Source organism: Python bivittatus, unplaced genomic scaffold (genome assembly GCF_059951505.1).
Source record: "Python bivittatus isolate LINGU-HERP-01145 unplaced genomic scaffold, Pbiv_v1 ctg000810_np1212, whole genome shotgun sequence".
NCBI classification, from domain to species: Eukaryota; Metazoa; Chordata; class Lepidosauria; order Squamata; family Pythonidae; genus Python; species Python bivittatus.
The window spans coordinates 4,243,704-4,258,529 of record NW_028277111.1 but is presented as its reverse complement, the minus strand read 5'-3'; the positions used below and the strand labels follow the sequence as shown (position 1 = coordinate 4,258,529).

Here is a 14,826-nt window from a genome sequence, read left to right as displayed (position 1 = left end):
TCCTCAGCTCTTAGCATCGCCAGCTTTTAAGAAAGCTCGAAAGCTCCATTTCTTTTCTCCACTTTTCCACTGCACGAATCTGATCCCACCGGTTTTCAGATCGACCTCAGTATACTGGGGATAAAAGGAGAGACTACAGCTCTCAAGAGAAAAGTCAGGATATTAACACGTGATGAATAAAGTACAACACAGCAAAAGTTCTTTTTCGCTTTCACTTTCGAAATAACGGGAGGGCTGATCACAAGCCCGTGCGACGTACCATTTCGCAATCGGAATACTTTTTTTCTATTGGCCGAGTCTCCTCGCCTAGCCAATCGCGGGGCTCGCTCTGGCTTCCGCGTGATTCTGACCCCCCCCCCGCCGCGCCTCATTCTGAGCCCAGGAATTTGAGAGCGCGGAGGGGAGCTCTGCGATCGCAGGTGCGATGGTGCCTCGCCAGGCGCCTCTGTGGGTCCTGGGGGTGGCGGCGGCCGTCCTGTGGGGGAGCTGCTGCGGTGAGTACCTTCGGGGTTCCCAGGGTTTGAAGTGCCTTTTCTGCGGGTGAGAATTCATCTCGGATAGTCTTTCTGAAAGTTGGCAAGTTTAAGGTGTGTGGACTTCAGTTCCCAGCATTCCCCAGCCAGCGCGGGCATCTTAAAGTTGCCAAGTTGGAGAAACAGTAATCTAGGGCAGGGTTCCTCAACCTTGGCAACTTTAAGACGTGTGGACTTCAACTCCCAGAATTCCCCACCCAGCATATGCTGGCTGGGGAATTCTGGGAGTTGAAGTCCACACGTCTTAAAGTTGCCAAGGTTGAGGAACCCTGATCTAGGAGGTCTCTCTCCCCCCTCCTGTCGTGGCGCTGGCTCTTTGGAACCTTGTCCCCTGGAGATTACATCTGGCTTTTTGTAATCCCTTCAAGATGTGGTTCTGCCACCGAGCTTGGGGATCCAGATGTGCAGAGCCTGCACAGTGGCGAGGCTGAGTGTTGTTGGTGGTTTCTTATACCTCGGTGGCTGATTGTGTTGTATGGTTTTGATATTGCTTTTTATGCTTTTATATAGTTTTTTCACTGTTGTGTGCTGCCCAGAATAATGTCTTTGAGATGGGCGGCCATGTATATTGAAATAATAAAGAAATCCCCGGGGGATGGAATCTGGATTTACCCCCCTTTCTAGTCTGCTTCCTGAATCTGAATTTTTGCTGATGTCAGTGTTGACCAGTTTGGTTGAGTTTGCCCTTTTAAAACTTCAGACTGGCATGTTCAAATAAGGTTTAGCCAGCAAGAGCCATAGTTCCTGGTTTGCACCAAACCATGGGTTAACCAAATGTAGAACCACAAACTCTCTCTTTTTTCTTTTTTTTAACATTTCAATTAACATTTGAAAATGAAAAGAAAAAGTGTGTTGTTCATCTAGAATTGCCTTGCTTTGTTCACCCATTTTTTCAAAGAGCATTGCCATGATGCTTCCAAATAAATGTTGTACGTCACCCAGAGTCGCTTTGTGTGAGATGGGCGGCTATATAAATATAATAGATAGACAGACAGACAGACAGACAGACAGAATAGCTTGCCTGTGCTGTCTCGATTTTTCTGTCTTTTAAGATCCCCCCCCAAAAAAATCTGTGTGTGTGCAAAGAACGGGACGGTTGCGCTAACTGCTGGAAGTGTATCTCTAGGAGATGTTCTTACTGTTTGAAAATGTATGTATTTATTTATCAAATTTATATGGCCACCCATCTCACAAGAAGTGACTCTGGGTGGTGTACATAAAAAATATATATAAAAACAATAAACATGTCAAACACAGTCATATTAAAAAAAAAAAAAAGCACACACAAGAGATTTGATCAGCAACAGAGCCACCTCAAGATCTCACCAGTCTTCTGAGACCGCCAGGCCTGATGACCCAGCCATGTCTTGATAAATAAAGATAGAGTTCTTTGATATAGTTTTTAACTTAGTAAATCAGAGGAAGGCTATAAACGTAGGGTACTGGATCTCAGCGAAGCCTTTGACAGGGTGGAAGGAAGTGTCTGGGATGGGCACATCTCTGTTTCGGCCCTGTGCTATTCAACATTTTAATCATGACATAGATGAGACAATTGAAGGGACATGTATAACATTTGCAAATGATACAAAGCTGGGGATAGTAGCTTATACTTTAGATGGAAAAGAGAAAATTCCAAAGATCTCAACAGGTTTAATTAAAAATGAATAGGATGAAATTTAACTTTAGAAATGTAAAGTTCTGCATTTGGGCAGGAACAAGGGAAGGTGCTGACTGCTCATCGGAAGGATTGATAATGAAGCTCAAGCTCAGATACTTTGGCCACCTAATGCAAAGAGAGGACTCTTTGGAGAAGACCCTGATGCTGGGAAAGATGGAAGGCAAAAGGAGAAGGGGACGGCAGAGGATGAGATGGTTGATAGCATCACTGAAGCAATGAGCATGAAACTGAGCAAACTCAGGGAGGCAGTGAAGGACAGGAAGGCCTGGCGCGATGTGTTCATGGGGTCACAAAGAGTCAGACACGACTTAACAACTGAATGACAACAACAGAGGGAAGGTGCAAGACTAGGGTGGGGGAGATCTGGCTTGAAGATAACACAGATGAAAGGGATCTAGTTATCCTTGTCAGTTACACATAAGCCAGCTGTGTGATACAGGTGCTAAAACAGCAAAACTCTTGATAAGTTTCTATAAGGCCCTGAAGACGTGGTTTTACCAGCAGACCTGGGGACCTCAGGTTGATACGGAGCTGATCAAGTGGTTGATTTCATTGTGTTTGTAGCCGCTGCAGGGGGGGGTTGGTTGATGGGCTTTTTGTTTTGTGGATTTTAATTCTGTAAGCCACCCGGAGTCACCGTGTGTGAGTTGGGCAGCTATATAAATTTGTTTAGAATGAATGAATGCATGCATGCATGCTATCTTGGAGTAGATTAACAGGAGCATAGATCACAGGGAAGAAGGTTTCGGCTAAGCATCAGGAGGGATTTTTTGACTGTGAGCTGACAGCCAGGGGAACAGTCTGCTACACGTAGTGGTGAATTCTCCTTCAACAGAGATGGAGAGATATCTGTCAAAGATGCTATAGTGAATCCTGTGCTGAGAAGGCAGCTGGACTGGAGGATTTCTGTGGATCCTTCCATTTCTCAGATTCATTTTCTGTGTCAGTGCCCTAAACTGTATTGTTGAAATTAAGGAACCTTGGAATAAGCAAATCACTGCTGATTTTGTTCCCTTCCCCTGTTTATTAAAAAATATCTAGATGTCTAGATCTAGACAGATCTGGTAATAATAATTATTTATTTATTACATTTATATACTGCCCGACTCCCAGCAACTCTGGGCGGTTTACAATTGTTAAACTTATTTAAAAACAAAGACCAATACAAAAACACAAAAACAGCACAAGACAAAAGAACAAATACGGCAAAGAACTGCCCCAAACCCAGAGGGGAACAAGGAAAAAATAAAAAAGGGCAACAGTCGTCCCCAAAGGCTTGGGCAGAGCTACATTGTCAGGGCTCTTCAAAACACCAGCAGGCCTTTCAAATTTCTGGAGGAATCTCATTCCAGAGAGTTTGACTCTCAAATCCACCCAGGTTTTGGGGGTCCCTCAGACCCATTCAGATCGTGTTTGCACAAATGTGAAGATCTGTGGGATCAGGTCAGCTTCTCATGGTGCTTTTATGTTCTCAGGTCTGCAGGCTCCCTGGCCCGAGGCCTGGCAGTACGTAAGATGATTTGAGGGAAGCCTTGCTCAAAGGGGGAGAGGAAATAATTCCAGTGGGGGGCAGATAAGGTTGAGGGGTCCCAGCCAGCTCCTACCCTCACTTTGCCCACTGTTTTCCTTTCCAGCCTCCTCTAAACTTTCCCTGCCTATGAAATGGGACAGAGCCCAGCCAGGGCCACCTCCATTCCATTTGTCTCTTCAATCCCCAATGGCTTCTCTGCTCTCCATTCCTTTGGGCCCCCTGGGAGCTGCTTCTTTGCCTCTCAGTCACTCCCTCTTTCCACCCTCTGCTCCTTTTCCTCTTCCATCATTTCTCCCCTTTCTCCCTGATCTTCCTTTCCCCCTCCTTGAGCCCCCCATGAAGGGTCTCATCTTGGTTACTTTCTCCCCTCCCTCCTCCTACCTCTTGGACTTCCTATTTGGGGGTTGCTGGGTCCCAACGGGATACAGGTCCTTTCACCTTAAGCCTTTCCTTGTCCCTTCCAGGCTCCTCCTCACACTCTCTGAAGTATTTCTACACTGTCGTGTCAGACCCCAATCAGGGGCTAACCCAGTTTTTCCGAGTGAACTACGTGGATGAGCAGCCCGTCACGCACTATGACAGCAACACCAGGAAATTACAGCCTCGAATCCCCTGGATCAAGGAGGTGCAGAAGGAGGACCCCCAGTACTTGGCCTGGACAACCAGGAGGGTCCGCGGCCATGAGGTGGCATTCAAAGCAGACTTGGAGACCACAAGGAATCGCTACAATCACAGCAAGGGTGAGTGATGGGTAGTGGAGTGGAATTCCCTGCTCCATGTTAGCAGAGGCCCACAGATGATCCCACCCCCACCCCTGGGATTTGAGTTAGTCAAGCAAGGAAATGGAGGAACCTAAGCTGCCAACCTGGGCTTTTTCTTTTAATGCTAATGGTGAAGTGGGGTGCCTGTTTCTTCCTCTTGAAAGATTTAGGGGGCAGTGTTCAGAAATGGAGGCCTCACTGCATGAGCTCCACTAGCCACCAGTTGCTTTCCGGATGCAATTCAAGGTGCTAGTTATCACTTTTAAAGCCCTACATGGCACACGGCCAGATTATTTGCAAGACCACCTCTCCCTGAGGGTATCTGCTAGGGTTCGGTAGGGTGGGCATGCTCCAGGTCCCCTCCCTTAAATGTTGCCATCTAATGGGACCTCAGAGGGACACCTTCTCAGTAACCACCTCAGCCCTTTGGAATAGCCTTTCACCTGAGATCCAAGGGATCCCTACCCTTTTAGCCTTCCAGAAGGCTGTGAAGACCTGGTTCTTTCCCCAAGAGTTGGGCTAGGATGGGGATTTTGCTGGGAGGTTGTTTGGTCTGGCACTTGGTGGGGAAAGGCGATTTTGTTTTTAATCTCTGTTTTTGTTGATTGTTGTGAGCTGCCTAGGATCGTTATACGATATAGGCCGCCATATAAATTCTATAAATAAATAAAGAGCAGCCATATAAATTCTGTCAACAAACAAACAAGCAAATAAGGCGGCCTGGTTCCTGAGAGAGCCCAGGTGTCAGGTTCGGTCAGCACGAGGCTTCAGGGAAGCACGGGGCTGCAGGGAAGCTCGCAGCCAGACCACGCGGAATCCACCGGCGGTAGCTAGCGGGGGAAAAGAGGAACTGAAAGCGCCGCTAATTAACGGGCCACCTGCGCCCAGCCAAACAGGAAAACCGCAGCGGAAGCTTTTAACTATAAACTGATAACGGCGCGAGCCAGCAAGGAACGGGGCCGCAGGCAGCGAAACAAGATCGCAACGCAGCACAGAACCCGCGGGCTTGCACGTAGCGGGGAGGAACCAACCCAGCCGGAGGGGGACTGGCAATCAAGGACAATGGACTCTGACCGATCCTGCCATCATGAACAATCAAGGGGGATTATTGGGGGGGCCAATAATCCGCAGCTGCAACGTGATCGCAGGGCGGGAAAAAAGCGCGGGAAGGGGGGAATATAACAAGTGATGCAATTGTACCAAGCCAGTCCTGGCTTTGCTTGTGACTACCACGTTACGCATGAGTAAACCTTCTTTGTGAACCACACGTGTCACGAGAGTTTCTCTGTCGAACGGGGCAAACCTTACACCAGGGACCATTTATAATAAGGCCTCCCTCATTAGTGATTTGATTATTGATGAGAGGGCCGACCTGGCATGTGTCACTTCCCTTCTTATATTCTGGAAGTCTTCCTATTCTATCCGCCTTGTAGCTCCATTGGATAGTTTGTGGGGTCCATTTTTATATTGGATGGCAAAATACATTGTATGTCCTTTATATATTTTTGTTTGCTTCTTACATTGTTCACTTTTTTCTCACTCTCTCAGTCCTGGGGTAAAAATCCTATGTTGGGGAGTCTGCTTTTCTTCAAATGACTCCCCCAATCCATCTGCCTGTCCCTCTTTCAGGGCTTCACATCTTGCAGGTGATGATTGGCTGTGAGCTCCGGGCAGATGGGAGCAAAGAAGGGTTTTGGCAGGATGCTTACGACGGGAGGACCTTCTTCACCTTCGACAAGGAGACCCTCACCTGGCTGGCAGCTGAGCCCCAGGCCCAGGCCCTCAAGAGGAGGTGGGATGCCGAGGCTGCCTATAACCGGTACCGGAGGTCCCACTTGGAGGAGACCTGCATCAAGTGGCTGCAAATGCACCTGTCCCACGGAAACAAGACACTGCTGAGGACAGGTCAGCCAGGGACAGGGGAGACTTTCCTCCATTATCTCCACATATATTTTTGAGTAGCACCCTTTCCCCCCAAACCCAGGGTGCAGGTCCATTGTTCCCTGGTTGTTCTGCCATTGGGCTGACCTGGGGAACCTCCATGAGACTCTTCCCCACCACCACCAGTTCCAGTCTGGGGCAGCATGGCTGCCTGCACCCAGGCAGGAAAGGCTGAGATAGGGGGAATTTGCTGTTCTGTCCCCCCCCTCAAAAAAAATCAAGGGATCAAAGAAAAGAAGAGCCAGTGAGAGTGTCACATTTAAGCCAGGTTGAACTCCCTGGTCTCAAGATCAAGAATTCTCATGGTGCAGCGTTTCAGACTTTCCCAACATTTCCTAAAGTCTTAGAGATTTTGCCCAGGTGGAGTTTTAAGTCTCTGAGATAGAGCTGAGTAGCCAAGAGGGATATTTTCTTGCCCCTGAAGTATCTCATCCACCTTCCAGTATTTGGGGTGCCTCGATATTAATCCTGATGCTGTTGTTTCTCCAGAGACCCCAGTGGTGACAATGAGCAGCAGGCCAGAGGCCAATGGCATGGAAGTTCACATCTGCCGAGTCCACGGCTTCTACCCCAAGGAGATCGATGTCTCCTGGAGGAGGGATGGAGAGGTTTGGTTGCAGGACACCTCCCAAGGGGTTGTTGCCCCCAATTCGGATGGAACTTACCACCTCTGGCTCAGTGTCCAGATTGACCCCAAGGAGAGGGACCACTACCGGTGCTATGTGGAGCATGACAGCTTGCAGGAGCCTCTGAATGTGGCTGTGAAGGGTGAGAGACAGCAGGGGATGGGGAGGCCCATCATCTTTCTCAGGCTGGGGAATTGTTGGAGATAAATTTCATCCAAGCTGTGCCCAAATGCAAGCCTACTTTGGCCATTAGCTTTTTCCTTTTTTGTGGTCTGTGGACCTGCAATGAACAACATGCCTGCAGTTGTTTATAAAAAGTTGGAAGATTCCATTGCAGCAACATGTTGATTGTGATAGGATGCAGTTAGATTTTTATATGTTATGTTAGCTGTCCTCCCCTGTTCCCTGCCCCTAACACAGTAATAGTGATAGCGAGTACACACAAAGATTTTTCTTTGTTTTGTTTTATAGTGGAATTCCTGAAAATACCAGCGTAATACTAATTTGAAGTACACATTACTATATAGTTAATGATATAGTGGTATTTTATACTTCTAGAATTCCTAAAGCCAGTGTAAACCCACACAAAAATAGCATTGTCTTAAAAAATAAATGTATATATGCTCATAGCTACTACTGACTTTTTTTACACTGGACTTCCAAAATTACAGAACCCCACTCTTGCTGATAACATCACAATTATGCATAGGGTTTCAACTTTTCTTTTTTTACGCTGGAATTGCATAAAAAATAAAATGCTACTAATAAAATGACTGCTACTTAGTCTCAAGGTGATCTCTGTGCAGTAGGAATTTCAATACCTGGATTTATAGTATAATTTCCAAATCAGGGGTTGCAATCATTTCAGATCCCCTCAAGTTCTGGACAACACCCAGAGAAGTTGGGCATATTTCAAGAAGAGCAATCCATTTAAGTAACAGGAAGGTAGATTCTGATAGGTTAGAAAATCATCCTACCTCTGCAAGTAATTCAGCAATGGAGCCAATTACCTCAAGAAGTGGTGAACTTCCCTTTGTTGTGTTCAAGCAGAGGTCAGTCTGAGACGCTTTGATTTGGATTCCTGTACTTAGCAGGGGTTGGGTTCAGTGGCCTGAATGGTCCCTTCCAACTGTAGGATTCTCTGATCACAAGTTACTCCAGGGCCAGCCCACATGTGCTTTTGTGGATTCCTCATTTTTTGGGATCTCTTCCCTAACAAGTAAAGACGTTGGTGTTTTCCTTTGCGTGATTTGCTCTTTTTCCTACCTCAGCTGCAGAATCCAACTTGGAGCTGGTCATCAGCTGTGTTTTGGCTGCCCTTGTCCTGGTGTCTGTGATTGCTGTGATCTTGGGGTATCTCAGTAAGTATCCTGTAAATTTTGTTTGTTAGTTTGTGGAGGAAGATGAGAAGGTCACTTTCTTCCCGGGTGTCTCCCTTTTGAGGGGCTCTCCTCAGCTTTCTTCTTCCATTCCCCAACCCTCTTCCCCGGGCACCAGTCTACAATAGACTGAGTCTGAGGTTAGAGCAGTTCTGTGTCTCTCCCTGTAATTGATGAGAGGCACTGTTGGACTCTCCTTTCAAACATTTTTGGTTAAAAAGCACCACAGAACTATTATAACAAAAATATGGCCTCTCCCAGCTGCTGCTGTCTTCCATGTATCCTAGAGGCAGCAGATCTACCTGGGGACAAATAAGGTGGTGTACTGGTATTTTGAACATCTTTCTGACTCTCCTATTGGCAATTTCTAGGAGAGGTTTTGACAAAGCGGGTGGGAAAATGTTTCCTGGGGGTTCTTCCTCCAGTAAAGAGTGAGATGGGATGATCTCTGGTCAACCCCTGTCAGCACTGAGACTCTGATATTTGTCCTTGCAGAGAAACGTAAAGGTGGCTACAGAGCAGCCTCAGGTGAGTGATTTGTTTTCTTGAATGTTTTCTGCAGTTCAGGGCAAGAAGAGATGGAAGATCAGTCCGGGGATATGTCTGTGTCGAAAGACAAAGGCAGCTCATGAAGTTGAAGCATTTTGCTTCTTTTTTTTCCTCCTGCCAACTAAGCTGGAGAAGGTGTGTCCTTTTTCTTACAGCAAGGCAGACATCTGGCCCAAGGAATACTCAAGAAGACAGTGCAGGGGGGAAGAGACATCACCCCTCTTGCATGAGAAGCTGTTCTGCCTTCCAGCTGTTTGGAAAGGAACATCTTTACAATGATGTGGTCTGGGTGCTCCATAAAAAGTAATGAATGAAAGAAAGCAATTTGAGAGGGAAACAGCTTTGTGGATGTCACCTAAGTCAGTTGTTGGTCTGCAACCATGAAGCTGCTCTAAGTGTAAATTGATTAGAGAAAAAACCTTTGGAATCATCTGAATCCTCACATCAGCTGAGCTGTATGGCTACAGAGCCACTGAAATATTGCAATGTTCATAGACACAAATGTTAAGAATGTTTTCCTATGAATATTTTCTGTTGTGCTTCAGACCGAAGCAGTTAGGTTGAAAGCTCTGTTTGTGTGTCAGAGAGCTGGTGCCAGAAAGAGTTATGTGCTGATCATCTCCCATTCAGCAAAGGCACTGACTTCCTGGTCTTCTTTTCCTCTTTCCCAGCAGATGGTGAAGGATCCAAAGGCTGAGTCCAGGTGAGTGTGAAGGAGCTCTACCTCAGGGGCCAGAAGAAAGTCTGCCTTTTAGCAAAGAAAAAAAAAGTTTTTAGCAAGACTGCTGGGGGGCATGAAAGGGGATCTCTAAAGCACATCCTATTTGAATCACAGCCCATTATTTGTATCTGGTTATGGTGAAACCAGGATTTATTGGGGCAAAAGTGGCATAAATTTTTGATTTATAAGGACACTGTATAGAAACATCTACTGTAAAGGGTTGGCATAAACTCTTATCTCATGCCTTTAATTTCTTTGGTTTACCATCTCTTACTACTTTTCTGGTCCTTATCCCAAAAGGGAATAGTGTCATGGGTATGTATGTATGATTCATAGCTCCAGATGAGAAAGGGAACCTTCTCCCTGTTGGATTTCCACCCCAATTCTTTCAGGGCAAGGAAGGTAACCACAGAGCCTGCATGGCAGAGCTTGGTCCCCTTTGGAGTAAAGAGCCCCTGAGCTCTGGCATGGGAAATATGGAAACCACCGGAAATGTCATGATCTCCAGTGGTTAGAGACTCTTCTGGTGGGGTAACCTGGCTTCCTCTGAGAGGTTCATGAAACTGTAGAAGCTTAATCTCTGAAGAGGGAGATGTCTCCTCATCAGAGGACCAGGACAGGGAGAGATTCACTGTTTGATTTTTTCTCCAGTGCAGGGAGCACCAAGGCCATTTAGCAGCCCCCTCACAGGTGAGTGGCCCTGGTGGGGGCTGTTTTGGGGAGGGAGAGAGGGGGATCATGGCCGTGAGCTCAAAGGACCGATTGATGGTGAAGATTCTTTGGGGAAACCCTCTTCTCTTTCCAACTCATCTCAAGCACTGAAGGGTGAGGAGTTTGGGGGAGAGACAGTGGGGCTCTGGGAGGGGTCTGCCTTTCCCCCTCCTCCCTGGGCTGCTTCTCCTTTCCCTCCCTATATTTGGAGGAAATGGCAGGTAACAGAAATAGAAGATGCCCTGGCTACTCTGTGCATCCTGTTGTCTTTCTTGTCTCCTTCCCAAGAACAGGAGGTGGTGCTGGGCATCTTTAAAGGGCCAGAGTGTGGCACCTTCCACTGTCTGATTGGTTGGGATACAATAGGAATGGTTGCTTAATTTCTTCTCTTCTCTCATTTTTAAGCAATAAGTGAAGAGTTCAGCTTAATGAAGATTTCTATACTGGTGTGTGTCCTGGCTACAAAGGATATGGCACAGAGTTAGAAGATTCTTCTTTGTGGACTTATTTTGAGAACCCAAATTTGGAATAAGTTGCTGCTTATAATAGATTCATTTAGACTCCAGATTCTTTGGTGCTTCATGGCAATGTTGGACATAATTGGAAATGTTCAGAACAAAGCTTTAAATTGTATTTAACAGCAGCAGGGCAGAATTGTGATTTTGCGGGAGGAGATGCTTGCTGTTTATAACGTGCTGCTGTTTTCAAATGTGGAAGGTCCTAGAAACATTGAAGAAGTTCTCAGCAATTTAGAAAGTATTGCTTCCTACATAAAGTTCTGTGTTTGAATGTTAATTTGGACTTAAACTGTGTTTTCTATCAATGAAAAATTTGAACTTAAGCCTAAATTTGAGACTCTACTGAAGGAAATGATTAGAGACAATTTTGTCTTTAGCATTAAAGAACGTATTTAAAAAGCAACTGTTAAAGATCCAGACCTTTCACTTGAAAAAGCTTTGGAGATCTATCATGGTTCAATGAAACCGCTCAGCTTCTAACTGTGATCGCTTTTTGCCTTTCTGATAAAGAGATATGAACCATTTGCATGAAGGAGAAAGTGTGTGAAGGGCTATCTCACAAGGAAGCAGAAGACTGGATGATGAAACTGAGCTCAACACAGCGACCATGTTTGTGCCTCAAAAACATCTTGTATGCGGATGATACAACTGTCATTGGTCTAATTCGAAATGGAAATGAGTCAGCATATAGACGGGAGGTTCAACAACCGGTTTTGTGGTGTGGTTGTAATAACTTGGAATTGAATACACTTAAAACTGTGGAGATGATTGTGGACTTTAGGAAGTATCCTTCTAATACTCCTCCCCTTACCATACTCAACAGCCCAGTATCAGTGGGAGAGTCCTTCAAGTTCCTGGGTTCTATACTTTCCCAAGATCTGAAATGGTCGCTTAACATTACAGTCATCATTAAAAAGGCACAGCAAAGGATGTTCTTCCTGCGACAATTTAGGAAGTTTAAATTATCCCAGGAGCTCTTGGTACAGTTTTATAGGGGAATCATTGAGTCTGTTATCTGTTCCTCTATAACTGTCTGGTTTGATTCCGCAACCAAACAGGACAGACTCAGACTCCAACGGATAGTTAAGGATCTGCAGAAAGGATCATTGCAACCCGCCTGCCTTCTATAGAAGAACTGTATACTGTGAGGGTCAAAAGGAGGGCAGAGAGGATCTCTGCAGACTCTTCCCATCCTGGATATAATCTGTTCCAACTTCTTCCTTCAGGACAGCGCTACAGAGCACCATATGTTAAAAGATCTAGACATCAGAATAGTTTTTTCCCTTGTCCCATTGCTCTGTTAAATACTATATGACTTGATATGTACTGGACAGTGGCTTCTCCCTTTGAAAAAGTTATTTTACTGGGCAGTATTATTGTTACTGTTTATTATTTTTCTGTTGCTATCCAAACGCACCGTTGATCTTGCTGTTCGTCACTGAAGACAGATTCCTTGTATATATTTTATACTTGGTCATTAAAGTATTTTGTATTTGTATTGTACTGTATCTGGAAAACTGTGTTATAAATTTGGCAGTAGGACTCACTTTGCTAGAGTGTGGAAGATCAGTTATTAGTAGATAGTAAAGAGCAGGAAGAACATCAGGCCTATGAGATTAGGGTTTGTTTATAGGGGAATTGCTTGATATTACACAAAGGGCAGCCTCCAAATCAATGCTACACAGATTGCAGGGAGGGATGATTAGTAAACCTTAAATACAGAGGCAGAAGGAAATGTGTTGTGGTTGAAAGTATTCCAGCAGGTAGGTGGGAATAAGCTAATGAGAATTCAAACATGCTTGCAGCTTAAGGTGATACTCAAATCCAACCCCTTGAAACACAACAATGTTCCACAGCAAGGGAACAAACGTGTATTGTTTTATGTAACTGATCCACCTTCCCTCCCAGAGTTGGAGAAGGTAGCTGATGAGACTCTGAGTTACGTTCAATTGATAGCGTTGGATCAACTAAGCTTTTAAGACATGGTTTGTTATTCATATTATATTCAAAGGTTTTCAAAGATGTAGGTGATTTTAAGAGAGAATATTTTATTTATATAAGCCACTGGTTCTTTGTGGGAATAGTACAAATCAGACGATAGGTGCAGTTTTATCTCCCTTAAATGCATAGGATTATTTATTACACAAAAATAAGCATTTGTTTTTCTAATTTTTTCATTTTTCTGCTTATTACTTTGAGGTATTCCGTATCTCTGGAAAAAAGTAGGTATTGATATTTTTTGATACCAAGCATTTAATTTTTGTGATTACTTTTCTAAATATCCAGAGATGGTTAGTCGTACAAATAAAACAGTGAGAGCAGTAATTGAGAATGTTAAAGCCATGTTTTTCTTGCCATGGATTCCCAAAGATTGTGATGAGTGACAGTATCTTTTTGCAAGTCAAAAGTTAAACTATGTGTGCATAATTTGGGTTTTGAACATTCTTTTAGCAATCTAGGATATCCTCAGTCTTAGGAAATGGCAAAAAGGGTAATTCACTCTGTGCATCAGCTTTTTAGAAAGAGAAAAGAATCTGATGGACACCAATATTTGGCATTAAATGAATATCAAAACATACTAATGAATATTAAATTTGTCTGCACAAATCTTTATAGGAAGGATGCTGAGAGATAACCTTTCAGTGACCCTGAAGGAATTTCAACACACACCCTAGTATGAAATCTTCAGCACGTTCAAAATAGACAAAACTGATTGTATGGCTATATGTCAAAGCCAACAAGAGAACTGCAAGAGGAAAACAATGTGTAAATGCAGAGTAAGGGAGACCTGCTATGATGAAATAAAAATGTGATCAAATAAGTTTGCATAAGGTGATAACATCAGACAAAGGGGTATACTGCTGTGACTGAAGCTACCTTCCTTTCCAGAATCAACATCTTTGTTTCTATAATTTTGTAGCATTGGAGCCTGATATTAATATGGTAGAACAAGGTGGATCAAATGCCACAAATTTACAAGATCCCATTGATAACAGTGGTTGGGAATATTGTACATTCTCAATTTTTTTTTTTTTTTTTTTTTTTAGTGGAAGCTGATCAGGTATGCTTCCTTGTGGCTTCAGGGACATGGGTTCTGTCTCGTCTGAAACTAGTCAAGTTATCAATCGTATTACAAACTGTTGGAAAAACGGTTACAGTTCTATGTTTAGTTGTACTGTATGTAAGACTAAGTGATTAGTTTTTATGTTTATTGTGACTGTTCTTGCTTTTATTGAAGGGAGATGTGATGTATAGGTCTTTTGAGAGCCTTTAATAATTTGTATATGGGCATTTGTTTGTAATATATTACTCATCTGTTGTAACAGTGTCTTATTGGTAATTAAATCCTAGGTATTTTGCCTTCTTGCAGAGTTGCTTGTACTTCTTCTGGTTTTCTTTTTCTTTTTTCTTTTCTTCTCTTGGAATAAAAAGGAAGACCTCTGTGCCTGTATCCAAGTCCATGTCCATGTATTTGGGCTGTAAAATAGTGGCAGTTCCAAAAGGAGGAAGTTACAAAATATATTCCTATTTTTAGTTGGCTGAGATAGTTATTGACATTATGACATGCCTGATGGGGAAGTTGTAATTTATATTGAATTTAAGGAATGAAACATATGAAACGGTTAGGCTAGATCCCAGTTATTTCAGGCAGATATGTAAATAATTTCATCCAAAACTTGGAAGACCATTTCTAGAAATTAGTTTTCAGGTTCTAGATTGATTGAGACAATGGTTAAAGAAGCACACTAGAGTGGATTCATTAGGCTAGATCTGTTGAGCAGCAGATTTGTCTATCATCAACAGACATAGCAGGCTGCCCAACTCCTCCCTGAGATACTGTAGGAGAATATATGTCACTGTTAGAACAAGTTAAATAA

At 44.0% G+C, this 14,826-nt stretch overlaps 1 protein-coding gene across 5 annotated transcripts; it reads left to right on the top strand.

The window, feature by feature from the left end:
* The first annotated feature begins 339 nt into the window (after positions 1 to 339).
* LOC103064741 (major histocompatibility complex class I-related protein 1-like) lies at positions 340 to 14,394 on the top strand. 5 transcript variants are annotated; one of them, XM_025176466.2, is made up of 9 exons: positions 340 to 494; positions 4,207 to 4,482; positions 6,133 to 6,408; positions 6,934 to 7,212; positions 8,342 to 8,431; positions 8,945 to 8,977; positions 9,670 to 9,701; positions 10,371 to 10,409; positions 10,836 to 14,394. In XM_025176466.2, the coding sequence occupies exons 1-7, from the start codon at positions 425 to 427 to the stop codon at positions 9,693 to 9,695; spliced, it is 1,050 nt and encodes a 349-aa protein (XP_025032234.2). In that variant the 5' UTR covers positions 340 to 424; the 3' UTR covers positions 9,696 to 9,701; positions 10,371 to 10,409; positions 10,836 to 14,394. The 5 variants fall into 5 exon arrangements, with proteins under 5 accessions (XP_025032234.2, XP_025032236.2, XP_025032235.2 ...); XM_025176468.2 differs by having other exon boundaries at positions 9,673 to 9,701; positions 10,836 to 14,393; XM_025176467.2 differs by lacking the exon at positions 10,371 to 10,409.
* Positions 14,395 to 14,826: the final 432 nt, after the last annotated feature.

Coding starts and splice junctions, on each gene's coding strand:
- LOC103064741 (XM_025176467.2), top strand. CDS start 425: ATGGTGCCTCGCCAGGCGCCTCTGTGGGTCCTGGGGGTGGCGGCGGCC. Junction 7,213..8,341: donor TCTGAATGTGGCTGTGAAGG/GTGAGAGACAGC, acceptor TTCCTACCTCAG/CTGCAGAATCCAACTTGGAG. Junction 8,978..9,669: donor TGGCTACAGAGCAGCCTCAG/GTGAGTGATTTG, acceptor CCTCTTTCCCAG/CAGATGGTGAAGGATCCAAA.